Genomic DNA, 13152 nt, shown 5'->3' with positions numbered 1-13152 from the left:
TAGTGAATCTGCTCCAGGCTTTAGTCAGAACTCTAAAGGAGTGATCCAAGGTGCTTCCACACCTTGGATAGCTCCTTTAGAGTTCTGACTGAAACACAGAGCAGATTCATTGCCCCACCAGCCTTCACTGTCTGGGGTGCCACACTTTCCCCATACCTGGACTAAGGAGAGGTTAACATCTTTTGAGAAAACACAGTCTGCACATTTTTATTAGAAAACGTGTGATCTTAATTCATCATACCTTTGAAAGTTTAAAAAAAGGAGTCCACATTTTAATATGTTTTCTCCTCCAAAGCAAGTATGTGCTTTGTGGGATGTGCATGCCTCCACCAGTCATCTCCAGAAAAAGCCAGATTCTTCCTCTGACTCTAAAGACTGCACTCCCTTCGGAGCAAGAACACAAAGACATGCCCTGAAGAACAGGGCTGAGACAGGTCCTCTCTGATAGACAAGCCCCCAAGCTAGCCACATTGACTTTCTGTCAGAGCAATATTTCTCTCAAAGCCAGGAGGGAAGATCAGACACAGATTCCCCTGTTGTTTCACTTCCCCACTTGTTCTGTACTTTCTTTGTTTACAAGTGAAGGTTTTTCAGCCTAGCTGTTTTGGAAGGATCTGTACAGCTGGTCTGTGATACAACAGAGAAAGGGGTGGAGGCAAGTTTGAAGCAGGAGGAGAAATCCAGAGCCTGTTCACAAAGATTTCACAGGTGGGGAATCGGCGGCTTTCAAAATATTGGATTCCAACTCCCATCAGCCACAGCCAGCATGGCCAATGGTCAGAGATGATAGGTGTTGTGGCCCAGCATCCGGAGGGCCACAAGTTCCGCAGCCTGTTTGTAGCATAGTCACCGGTAAGTAAAGCAGGAACAAAGCACGCTCCAACTCCTGAGCTTTGGGTTGGCTCCTATCAGTCAGTTCTACTGCGTGAGAGAAAAGGATCAAACAGTTACAGGATGACAATGCCTTTATTAGGACCCATCAAAACTTCACGAAGTTGTGAGCAAAGTTTGTGACATTTGGGGTTGTCTTAATAAAGGTATCACCATACTCGGTGCCGGCTCCAGGTTTTTGACGGCTCTTAGGCGAGGCATCCCCAGAGGGGCCCCTCCCTGAGTGAGTCTACCTTCTCACCACCGTTGTCATTAGCTGCTATTGCTCATCATCTAGCTGCTATTGCTCATTGTCACTGGCTACTATTGCACCTTATTCTCTTTCTCAGCTTTGCTGCCACTTGCTTGCTTGACAAGTGAGCCAGCAGGCAGTGGCATCTCCTGCTCCTCCTTCTCACCATCACCATTGTCTGGGCCAGAATGAGAGGCCGATGAACAAGCAGGTTGCAACGGTAAAGAGAAGCAAGACCAGGGGACTCTTGTCCATGGGCCCCTGCTGAGGTGTGGGCCCTTGGCAGGTGCCTGACTATGTCTGCTCTTGACACCAGCTCTAAACATACTCTGTCTGGCTTTTGGATTTTTTTCTAATGCAGCAACATGGCTTCCTACCATTTTGGAAGAGTCCTTTAAAGGGGGCAGAATTTGGCACGGTTAACACACAGACGGAATTAGACAGAAGTGTGACAGAGAGCAAAATGTGACTTTGGTTTCAGGTTCACCCTAGGCACCTAGCCCTGCCTGTCTTCCTCCTCTACTGAACCCTGGTTCAAGCTACCCTTTCCCGGTCTCACTTTTCTCTTTTTCTCACTGTTGTTTAAGATGGCAGCAACTTGCCTTGATCATGGAAGGTATATGCAGCAAGCCATCCAACGGAGCAGTAAGAGCGCCAAACAGTGTTCTTGGGAATGGTGGCAGTTATAAGCCTACGGACTTATTCACTAGAACCCAAACTCCATCCAAAGCAGTCTTTTGCAGCATCCAACCAGCTCCTCCATCATACAAAGCTTATGCCAGGGCCTATAAGAAACTGCATTGTCAGGTGAGAATGGCAGGGGAGGCAGAGAACGGTTGAGTTCTGTGCTTCCTGCTGGTTTCTGGCTCAAAATACCAGGCATGATCTAAGTGGGCCTATTTGAAAGGCAACATTGTTGAGAGCTGTAAGGCGGGGAAGTTGCACACATTTCAAATCTGCTGGGGCAGTGTCACATTATTGTCCTCCATTCCCTAGCCAAGCTCTAAAGAACTATGAAATGAGTTCCATGAGCCGAAGGAGGGGATTTAATCTTGGTTTTCTTTTTCTCCCTAATGGAAGCTGCACCATACCAACAGCAAATTCATTTTGAAACTGACATGAGTTGCCATGGAGGGTCAGCTTCTGGGCAAGTGCAAACAGGGATGTACCATTCAGCAAAACGCCTCCAAATTCCATCTTGGAACTCACTGACTCGAGTCCATATCAGATTGTAATTGGTGTTTTCCTTTTTGTATGAAAATCCATGCGTATTTCCCCAAATGTACGCATCAGTTGTGTGCATCTTTGAAATGTACACATTCTTCTCCCATTGATTAAACAGTATTTGTGCAAAATTTTTCAAACGTACATATTTTTTCATGTGCATTTTTCAAATGTACATGTGCCATCAAACACATTTTTGGGGTCCGCAAATCACATTGCAAGCTCGGAAATATCCAGACTTTTGACCACAGATTGCGTTCAAGTCTGTGTTTGGTCCGGAAGGTGCAACCTCAGTAAATCTTGAGCAAAAATGAACTGGAACAAATTTCTCATTCAGCCCAAAGTGCAAGTCTCTTGCATGAGCCCAAGTAGCTCTTTGTAACATCTGTACGGTAAGATGGATGGGCACACAAGAGACAGGCCTTTGCAGTGGAGGTCTGCAGACAGTGCAATACTCTCCCAGAGATCAGCCTGGCAGCCTCTTACCATCTAGTTGCTGGAAACATTAAAAAAAATCAGCTGGCTTTTAATGTGTGATCTGTTGATTTAAACAATTGTTTTGATTTACAGGTTTTAAGTTTTTAAAAGAATTTCTTTAAGCTAGTGCTGTCCTTTCAGTGTAATACCATTATAACATTTTGTTTTATAGAGGAAAATAGGTCAGACATTAAGAATATTTATATTCTGGAATGTGTGCACGCACACAGACATGAAGTGGACAATCTGAAGGGCACATGCAGCTGCAACTCTCCCTCTGTGTGGCCTCCAACACCCCTGCACCTTCCTGCTGCCACCTGGGAGAACAGCGCCACCGGAAGCAATGAGGCGCGTGTGCAACCAAACCACAGAGCATGGCGGTTAGAGCAGCCCTTGAGAAAGATAGTTAAGCTATGAAATTCACAACCACAAGATGTAGCGATGGCTACCAATTTGGATGGCTTGAAAAGGGGATAACACAAATTCATGGAGGATAAGGCTATCGATGGCTACTAGTCCTGATGGCTATATGCCACCTCCAGGATCAGAAGCAATATGCCTGTGTACACCTGTTGCTGGGGAGCATAGGCAGGAGGGTGGATGCTGTTGCGCTCATGTCTTGCTTGTGGGTCTCCTGTTAACAGCTGGTTGACCACTGGATGAACAGAAAGCTGGACTACATGGACTTGGTCTCATCCAGCATAGCTCTTCTTCTGTTCTTACTGATGCTGTATGTGCTATGATCCGTGGTCCGACTTCCCACCTTGTGCCTTTTGGTGAGAAGGGGGTATTTCTGCCCACGTCTGGCTTTCACTCCACTAAGTTTTCACCTTGGCTCTGCCCACTGCCAGTATGTGGTACTCCTCTGAGGAATGAAACCCTCGGCCCCCAGAACATTGCCTACCGCTGGCATGCACACAAACAAACATAAACACACGCTCAGCAAGTTTTTGTACAGAGTTGCCCAAGGCTTGAATCACTCAGCATGGAAATGGAGCTACCAAACAAGACCTTAAAAAAAGAAGCAAGAGGAGGAGGAGGAAATAATCCTTATAGATCTTCAAGCCAATTACCTCCCACATGGCTTGCCTCATTTCTTTGCTTGAAGAAGGTGCTTGATCATGTCTCCCATCTGTGTTCTGAGCACTTTCCCATCCCCTCTGAAAGGCAGCGCCCCTGGCAGCAGCACCTTCCAAGTGGGGCACTCGGCCAACGCTGGCACAAAGGGCTGCACATTTCTGCTGGTGTCAGCGGTGCACAACGCAGGCTCGAGCGCTGGGGATTTCCAGGCCCACACCTGCTCAGCAGGTGAAAGCCAAGATTCACAGCACAGGGCGAGGCACCTAGAAATGAGGGTCTTGAGCAGGGAGAAAAGACAGGGGGAGAAAAGACGGGTGTGTGTGTCTCATATTTAGCTGAGAATAAGATCACTTTGTCAGAGGATAAAACAAAGAGAAGGCAGAAGGCCTGTCAAAACTTGGAAGCAGAAGATGGGGCCAGTCCTCAAAAAATAGGTTCCCATCAGAACTGTTGAGCTGGAAGCAAGATTGGAAGCATCTGGGGGCAATGGAGGCCTTTGAACATTCCTCCTGTATGGAAAAACTTTGGCTCTGGGATGGTGCTGATATGGAAAGGGGCTGAGACTGCAGTTAGCAAGAGACGGTCAAGAGAAATAAGCTGGCTTTCTGCGAGGTGCCTGGTCAGAAGCAGAGACTGCTGCACATGTACACACAGACACACAACAGAGTGTCCAGAAACAAGACCACCACTCTAGCTCAAAGGGCGGGGGGGGGGGGGAGCCAGCACCACACGCTTTACTAGAAGTTGCTGGTACAACAACCCTGAGTGGGCCTGCCTCCTCCTCACCACTGTCATTTGCTTCCACTCCCTGGAGGCCCAGTCCGCATAACTGCCTGGAGGGAGAGCGCAAAGCAAGTGGAGGATGCCGCCTCGTTGGTCAACTCTGGACACCACTTGCGTTCTCAGAGACAGCAGGCGAACAGGCAGCACACACAGGGGAGGGGCAGCAGCAGGGACAGCAGGCTCTGGGGCCAGAAGCGCCCCCCCGCTCTGCATGGGTATGGGCCTCAGCAGGTGCTGAACAATACCAGACCCTGCTGCTGGGACTTTCTTCCCCAGGTCACCAAAAAAGCTGGGGAGGAGGGGACCAACAGTTTCCCCAGGAGCTTTACAAAAGGGAAATGGTGGTTAGAGTGGGCCATTTCAAGCAGGACACTGAAAGCCAAGTGATGGACCCACCCAAGTGGCAGTTCGGCACTGTTTGTGCACTGCTGCAGAGGTAAAAAGCTACTTCCAAAGTGCCTGTCAACTGTGTGCAAGCCCAACACCACATCCTAGGGCTCATTACAAAATTGATGCCTGTGCTGGCTTGTGAGGGAGTAGTTATCATCATCAGCGGCCCTCCTCCGTGAGCCCCTGGCAAAGGAAGTGAGGCAGGTGGCTACTGGAAGGAGGGCTTTTTCTGCTGTGGCACCCCGGCTCTGGAATGAGCTCCCTAGTGAGGTTCGCCTGGCGCCTACACTGTATTCCTTTCGGCGCCAGGTGAAGACCTTTTTATTTTCCCAGGCATTTTAGCATTTTAGCTTTCTAGACTTTTAGCTTTGCTGTTTTAAATCCGTATTTTAAACTCCTGCACTGCTGCTAGATTTTATTGTGGTTGTATTGTTATATTGTGGTTTTAATGTTCTATATATTTTAAATTGTTTTATTGTGTGTTTGGTTTTAATTTCTGTGAACCGCCCAGAGAGCTTCGGCTATTGGGCGGTATAGAAATTAATTAATTAATTAATTAAATAAATAATAGTTAAGAGGCCCAGGAAAAGAAAGAGACCCACGCAACTCTTCCCCCTAAGAGACTACCTACGCTATGCCTTGCACCACAAGCAAACCTGTTTACTCCACTTAAATAGCATGCAGAGGAATGGACAGAAGACTATGCCTGTGAAAAGGATCCCATACATGCCCTGTGGGTGCACAGCACGTATGGGAACAGTTTCCTTTTCTCAGGTAGAGCAAGGAGGACTAGGAACTAGGTTGACAGCAACTCTGCTTTGCAAGCATTTGACTCTCAGGCAATGTAGAAAGAGGGGCTAAGAGCAATTCACCGTAGAATAAAAACCAATGTGCAAGCCACTAGCGTATTGCCATTCGCTAGAAGTGAACAGTAAAAAAGAAAGGGGAGGGATCAATTTTACTTCACTTGCAATATGTAGGATTTCAACTGATGTGCCCAGATGAAAAGGGACCAGTTACCCAGCGCTGTCTGCTTCTGGTGCTGAGTGTGTTTTCACATCATAAAACAAAAAATGTGACTTAAGATGACATGTCGGTTCAAGAACTAGAGAGGTGGGAGTTGGCAGTCAACCACACCCCATCTCCAATCCCCTCTGCCCTGTTGTCAGGATTGGAATTAATCAAAGGGCCAGATAAGATGGAGCCCTTCAGCCCAGCATGCAAAGCCATTTTGGCGGGCACAGATACCAAGCCAATGCTTCAGGCACTGACAGCACATATCTGTCCCCAAGCCAGATGCTGTGACGGACCAGCAATCTGTTCCTGAGCTCCGCACCCAGCAAGAAATGGGGCCAAGCAGAAAACAAACCCCACTGATGCTTGGCATAGGGCTGCCTTCCCCAATCTGGTGTCCTCCAGAGGTGTTGGACAACAACTCCCATAATCCCCCAGCAAGCTTAGGGAGATGATACAAATCTCTGCCCAGAACCTCTGGCACAGGGCCATTCCCAAAGCACCTCAGACTAGACCTGTGGGCCTACTGTCAACCAGGGAGAGATACTAGCACATAACTCCACCCTCCCTGAGGGCTCCCTGACAGGGCCCTTTGGTCACAGACAACTCAGAACCTCAGTTTTTTTCTCTTTGATTATAATATTCATGCAAATTAACAGCCATTTTCCCTTTGTTTCCTCCCTCTGCCTCCCCCAGTCTTTGTCAGGGCCTGCATTTTTGTAACGCCTCCTGCTCTCCCCTTAGCATCTCCGGGGCCTCCATTCCAGAAGTCTCAGAGGCCTGGCTGAGATCCATTCTTCTGCTGGGCGTGGTGGGTGGTGATGGGTGTTTGTGCCCAGAAGCTCACACTGCTTTCTGCCTCATTAACCCCTTCTTTGCTCCCTGATGAATCTTTGAATCCAGCTTCCCTGTAAAAAAAAGGAAAAAACGAGGGTGGGGGCGAGTCTCATGGGTATTTATTTTTAAAGGTTATTTGCAATGTAAATCAGCTGCAGGCAACGAGGTCTCCCCCTGTGAGTGTGCTGCTGTCACATTCGATTTTCCTGCTTCAGGAACCAGGCATTTCCGAAAACTTGTCGCTGCTACAGTGACACAGAGAGCCACAAGCCATTGTGTAGAAATGGCGGGGGGCGGAGAAAATGGGGGGGTCTGAAGAGGGGGAGTGGAGATCAACAGCCATGGCTGTCACCGCTGCCAAGAGGAAAGCAATCTCTGCATTGAGGGGAGGATATAAGCCGGGCTGTAGACAGAGAGACAAACTCAGAGACAGAGACAATGGTCAGCCGTTGTGAAAGACAGACTGCGGGTGGGGGGACAAGGGGCAGCCAGCACAGCCCCCGAAGAGCAGACAGAGGGCAGCAGAGCATCCAAGAAACAGACATGGCTGCCCTTGGGATGAAAGGCGAGCATGTTAGCAAGGTCACACCTTAGCACGGTCAAAGCCTGCAGCCAGGAAGGCCGGCAGGTCAGGTCTCCCGAGCTTGCAGCACTGTCCCAAGGGGCGGCCGACAATCTCTCTCTCCCCTTTCTTCCATAACTGTTGTTCTCTCATGGCAAGCCACCTTCCTCGGGATTTGTTCCGAAGCCTCTGCCCCCAAGGGCACCTCGCAACCCAGATGGACCCACCCTGCTCCCTAACTACGCCAGCCTCGCAGTGTGCTGAAGGAAGCATTGGGATCAGGGCTGGCCTCGAGGGTCGGCACGGTCAGGCAGCTGCTGAGGGCCCACACCCCAGCAGGCCCCGCTGACAAGAGCCCCCTGGACCCGCTCCTCCTCTTCACCAGTGCAACCTGCTTGTCCAGGCAATGGTGGTGGCGAGGGGGAGGAGCAGATGCCATGGCCTCCTCACTCGCTGACGGACTCTTCCTATCAAGCAAGCAAGTGGGAGCCATGGCGAGGAAGAGGAGCAAGAGCAGCTGGTGATGATGGCACTGAGAAGGGAGACCCGCTGAGGGAGGGGCCCCACTGGGGGCGTCTTGCCCAAGGGCCCTCAGAAAGTTGGGAGCCAGTGCTGGTTGGAAAGGGAGCAGGGAGACCTGAGTTCAAATCTCTGCCCAGTGAAGCTCCTTGGGAGGCCTTTGGCAAGTCACTCTCTCTCTCTCTCCGCCTAACCTACCTCACTGGGGTGGTAATAACCACCTGGGAGAACCTCCCCCATCTGTACCAAGCTCATCCCCTTGGAGGAAGAGCTGAATACGAATGAGACAGACCCATCTGCACCGGCAAATGCCAATGCAGCACGAAGAGCCTGCTGCACAGGGTCGGCTTCTGAGCGCAGATCACTGCTTTCCAACTCTGCCTTTATGGTACGCCGTCACGCTACTTCTGATCTCCCTCGGCGGGAGACAAGTAGTGAGAGTTTCTCTGTGTGACTTTGGGGAGGGGCAACAGGCGTGGACAATGCCATCACCCTAAGGAAAACGAGTCCTACTTGTCCATGTTCCAGGATGTAAACAGACTTGGCCCCTTCCCAGGAAGCCACTTCCATCCAGAAAATATTTCATGTGAGGGAGCAATGAAGCCTCCAGCCCAGCCAAGAGAAGCAGAAGGCAGCAGAAACCTAACATCTCCCAGATGCAGCAGTAGCTATTCTGTTCTATGAGGATCCTGCAAAGCAGAGCAACTGCAAAGGGAAGAGGGCACACAAGGAAAGCAGCGGTCCAGCAACCAATGCAACTGGTGACTGGAGAGGGACAGGGAGAGGCGACCGCTCTTTCCCAGTCATATACGTGTGCTGTGCGGTCACCAAGTCCCAAGGCTTTGATGTGGTTGAGAAACCCTAGCACTGACTGTCAGCACCCAGCCAGGCAATGGCTGTCTCCGCAGCAGCCTTCCTCCAACCTGGTGCCCTCCAGACGTTTTGGCTGACGGCTCCCAGCATTCCTGATCTCTCGCCATGCTGGCCGGGGCTGACAAGAGTTGAAGTCCAAAACATCTGGAGGGCACCAGGTTGGGAAAGGCTGCTCTGCAGGCCATGCAGCTCGGGTCTAGCTCACTCGTTGCCACCCTCCTTGAAGTGTGGGTGGTGGCGGGGAGGGCAAGGGAGCGTAGGAATCTGACCAGAACATCACTGGGACATATGATGCCCTTGGACTGCTTGGAATGGTCAGCTGGGGGCTGTTAGGCTGTTGAGTCGAGAAGCCTGCAGTTCAGTCCCTGCAGACTGAGCTAGCAGATCAGTCACCACAATGCTTCTGGCTAGACTAGTGCAAGCTTTTCCTCTCCCCAGTGCTAGCAGGATGGCACTTCCATTCTCTATCGCTTGGCATGGCACACCAGTTCATTAGTGGTCGCCAAGATGGAACCACTGTGCTGTCCAGGCAGCTCTCCCTTTCCTGCCAGACTTGGATCAACTACGGAGTCATTAACTCTACTGGGGTGTGTGTGTGTGTGTGTGTGTGTGTGTGTGTGTGGAAAAGGGGCGGGGGGGAGTGTGGAAAAGGGGCGGGGGGGAGTGTGGAAAAGGGGCGGGGGGGACCCACTGACATCTCAGTTAGTCCCTGCCCTTTGCACTGAGCCTTATCCTTTGCTTTGACAGCCCAGGTACGTGTCCTGCCACCTCCCTCTGATGCTATTTATACTTTTTAATCAGCTGCCCTTGGCCCACCGTCCATTGCTCTAGACAGAGCCATTTGTCAGGAGAAGCCTGCTCTCATTGATCTCTGTGCTGCCAGGGCACTGGCTGACTTGAGACATGCTCATCCATAACCAGCGGTAACTCATTAGCTGCGTCCTCGCCCCCCAGAGATGTAGATGCTTCTGCACAAGCCAAGCCAAGCCGATCGCTGACACTGTTCAGAGCTCCACGTGACTGAACATGGGACACAGAAAGAACGTCCACATAGAATGATGCCAAACGATGGCAGGAGACAGCACTACACAACAGAAGCCGTCAGCTGTCCTGCCCAGACATGCACTTCCCCCGTGCAAATGGTTTTACCCCTGCCAAAGGAATGTGAGGATGACTTAGGAACAAAAGAAGCTACTTTATAGCAAGTCAGACCATTGCTTCATCTACCTCAGAAGCAACTTAGTGCCCTCTTGATGTTTTGGACTACAAGTCCTGTAAGTCCCCAGCCAGCATGGCCAACGGTCAAGAACTGTAGGAGTTGTAGCCCCAAACATCTGGAGGGTACCAGGTTGCCTTCCCCTAAGCCTACACTGATTAGCAGTGGTTCTCCACATTTTCAGATGGGAGTCTTTCCCAGCCTGACCTGCTGGATGTGCTGGCAACTGAACCTGGGATCTTTTGCACATAAACCATGTTCTCTACCACTGAGCTACGGCCCTTCCTGCAAGGGCTTCTGGCCCTACCACACATGGACACAGTCATCCAACTTCATCGGTATCAAAAGTCACACGCCTCTGATAACACAAAGACAGATATGGGTGCATGTCTGCTTTCTGGTGATGTATTATTTTGTCTTCATGTGCACAGAGAGGAAAAGCAGCAGCTTAGGCAAGGTAAGTGAACGTCTGGCTCCATCCTCTGATCTACATACATCTGAACACCACTTTCTTTCAACTTTTAAGTTTGACTCCAAAGACCAAATGGTTGACACTTTACAGCCTCTCACTGGGAGGGATGCACAAACCAAGGAGAGGCTTAGATTAAATGGAAGACCCTCAGAAGGGAAACAAAGATTTTGGGAGTGGGTGGGAGCACATGGGGCTCTTAATATGTCACCATGTTTGATCACGGCTACTCTGGCATAAACAGCAGCTGCAATCTGGCCTGAAATACAGCTGTTTTTCATAAACCCAGTGTCTCATTGGTTGAACCCTTAACACTGGAGTCTCCAGCATAGTGCCTGCGGGTATCAGTGTGCCCACAAACCCTTCTCTTGATGCCTGCAAGGCTCCCTGCTTGGCCCCTCCTGGTTTGTATTTTATTTAAGGATTATTATTATTATTATTATTATTATTGGGAGGCTGGTATGTTGCAAAGTGATGTGCTGCCCTCCAGGGCCATCTTTATTTGGGTCCAAAAGAACAGTTTTGTGTTTTAGAGCTCAGACCCCACCTCTGCCTTGTACTTGGGTTCCTGGGGAAGTTACTTTTCTTTTAGTCTCACATTTGGCATATGTTCTGCATTTCCCAGAAACCAAACTCTGGCTTTCATGTAGGTAAAGTTCAGAATTCTTGTTCTTGAGAAGGTTCTACCCTTAAAGGCAGCCTAAAAATAAATATAAATAAATAAAACTCTTATGCTCAAAGCAAAAATCCACCAAGATGCAGGGGAAAAGGGGGGAGGGAGGGTGTTTCCTTTGGCATATTTGTGCAGAAACACAATTTCTACCCCTCCCATACAGCAGACAATCCCAAACATCTAACTTGGTCCCAAAGATCAATATTCTGGATGTAGAAAAGCCTGGTAAACCCCAATTTAAATCCTCCAAGGCAGGTGAAAATGTTCAATAAATATCTCAGAATGAAAGAACTGTGCTGTGTGTCTCAGGCAGCGGAAAGCAGGAATCGATGGATCACACCACCCTCCATGCCAAAGCAGAATTCGAAGAAATATCCTAGTACAGAACAGCTACTGACTAAACATAATACTATTCAGATACCTACCGCATTCAGGATTTTTGGATTCGTAATCCCTGAAAATCTGATCCTAGGGGTTGGGGGACGCATGGGAATGATGTGAATATAGTGCCGGGGGCTAGAGATAGAAGAGGGAGTTGGCAGAAATCACCCCCCTCCACCTGCATGAACAGAAAAGCAACTAAGGGCACAATCCTATGCATATTTAGACAGAAAGAAGTCCTACAGCATGGCTGGCTGGGGAATGCTGAGAGTTGTAGGACTTTTTTCTGTCTAAACATACATGTCTACTCAGAAGTAAGTTCCACTGCGTTTAATGGAACATACTCTCTGGTGGGTTTGCAGCCTTAGGATCCAAGCCACTGCAATACAGGGGTTTGATTATTTACTCAAATGAAAAGCCCCTTTCCAATATGAATGCTGTCCGACAGTTGCTGGGAAGCAAGTGATACACCTGTGTTACTTCTTCTAACCAACATTTCTCAACAGCTGCGCAGGCACTGGACACTTTAGTTCTTCCCAGTGTCTAGTTTACTGCAGTCCTACCCCATCCCCTTTGCCCCACTTTTCTTTTGCCACCAAGTCTTGAACACCACTCGTTACTCAGATACATGAAATCACATTTGTCACGCATTTTGCCACAGGCCTTGCCGCTCCTTTCCTCAAATGCACTCCCTTGTGACATGTTTGCTCACAGTCTCAGTTAGGGAGAAATGTACCTTTTATAAGCAAGACCAGCAGACCCAGGAACACGATATAAGATGCTTCCAAACCTGTCTGTTAAAGGGAGCAACTGCAGAGATGGGGTGAGGGGGGAAGGGGAAGAAGGGGCACAGCTTTTGTAAATCCAGTTCAAATAAATGGGAGCTGCGTGAGAACTGATTTGCAAGCTCTTGAGCTAACCTAGCTTGTTCCATTTGGACTGGAGCCGACAGATCACATCCAGTGTGGAAAAATGGAAACGTTTGTCTTTGGCTGAACTTGGGCTGCAAAGAATCCTGCAATAATGCAATGTTAACATTGAATGTTAACATTGTTAACATTGAAGGAATGAAGGAATTCCTTCATTCCTTCAGTGAAGGAACTGAAGGAATGATCCAGGGAATGGACTTAATGGCATAGTTCACGCCTAACACCAACCCATGGTATAGGCTGTTGAATCCTGGGTTGTTGCAATGTGTGAATGTGTGTTAAACACAAACAACCGAAGTGGAGGAGACATGGTTTGTGAACTCTGGGTTGTTAACAATGGGTTGCCGTTATCTGCAAATCCGGAACCATGGGTTGTTTCGCCGGGCAAGAGCAGTAAAAAATACCCAGCCCTCTACATGCCAGTACTACAGCATTACAAAAGCATCTGGGATACAGGGAGGGGGCAGGCAAAGAAGGAGGGAAACAAACAACCCAAACATTGAGAAAATAAACCACAATTTGTTCAATTGTCTTTGCATGTAACTATGGGTTAATGATGGGGCTGTTTGCATGTAACAACAACCCATCAGTTTAAAAACCTA

The 13152-nt window shown here is 49.1% G+C and overlaps 1 protein-coding gene across 2 annotated transcripts in view; it reads right to left on the bottom strand.

Annotated features, from left to right (window-relative positions):
• Nucleotides 1–6706: 6706 nt before the first annotated feature.
• TRIP4 (thyroid hormone receptor interactor 4) overlaps nt 6707–13152 on the bottom strand; it is a 69241-nt gene continuing 62795 nt past the window's right edge. For both annotated transcript variants that reach the window (XM_084817000.1, XM_084817002.1), the window contains one exon: nt 6707–6999. In XM_084817000.1, the coding sequence (XP_084673126.1) occupies nt 6935–6999 (65 nt within the window). In that variant the 3' untranslated portion in view covers nt 6707–6934. The remainder of the gene's footprint in view (nt 7000–13152) is intronic.

The sequence above is a fragment of the Heloderma suspectum genome, chromosome 11 (genome assembly GCF_057233095.1).
Source record: "Heloderma suspectum isolate Gila_16-S chromosome 11, 16-S_ref, whole genome shotgun sequence".
In the NCBI taxonomy this organism is placed as follows: domain Eukaryota; kingdom Metazoa; phylum Chordata; class Lepidosauria; order Squamata; family Helodermatidae; genus Heloderma; species Heloderma suspectum.
This window is presented reverse-complemented; position numbering and strand designations above follow the sequence as displayed.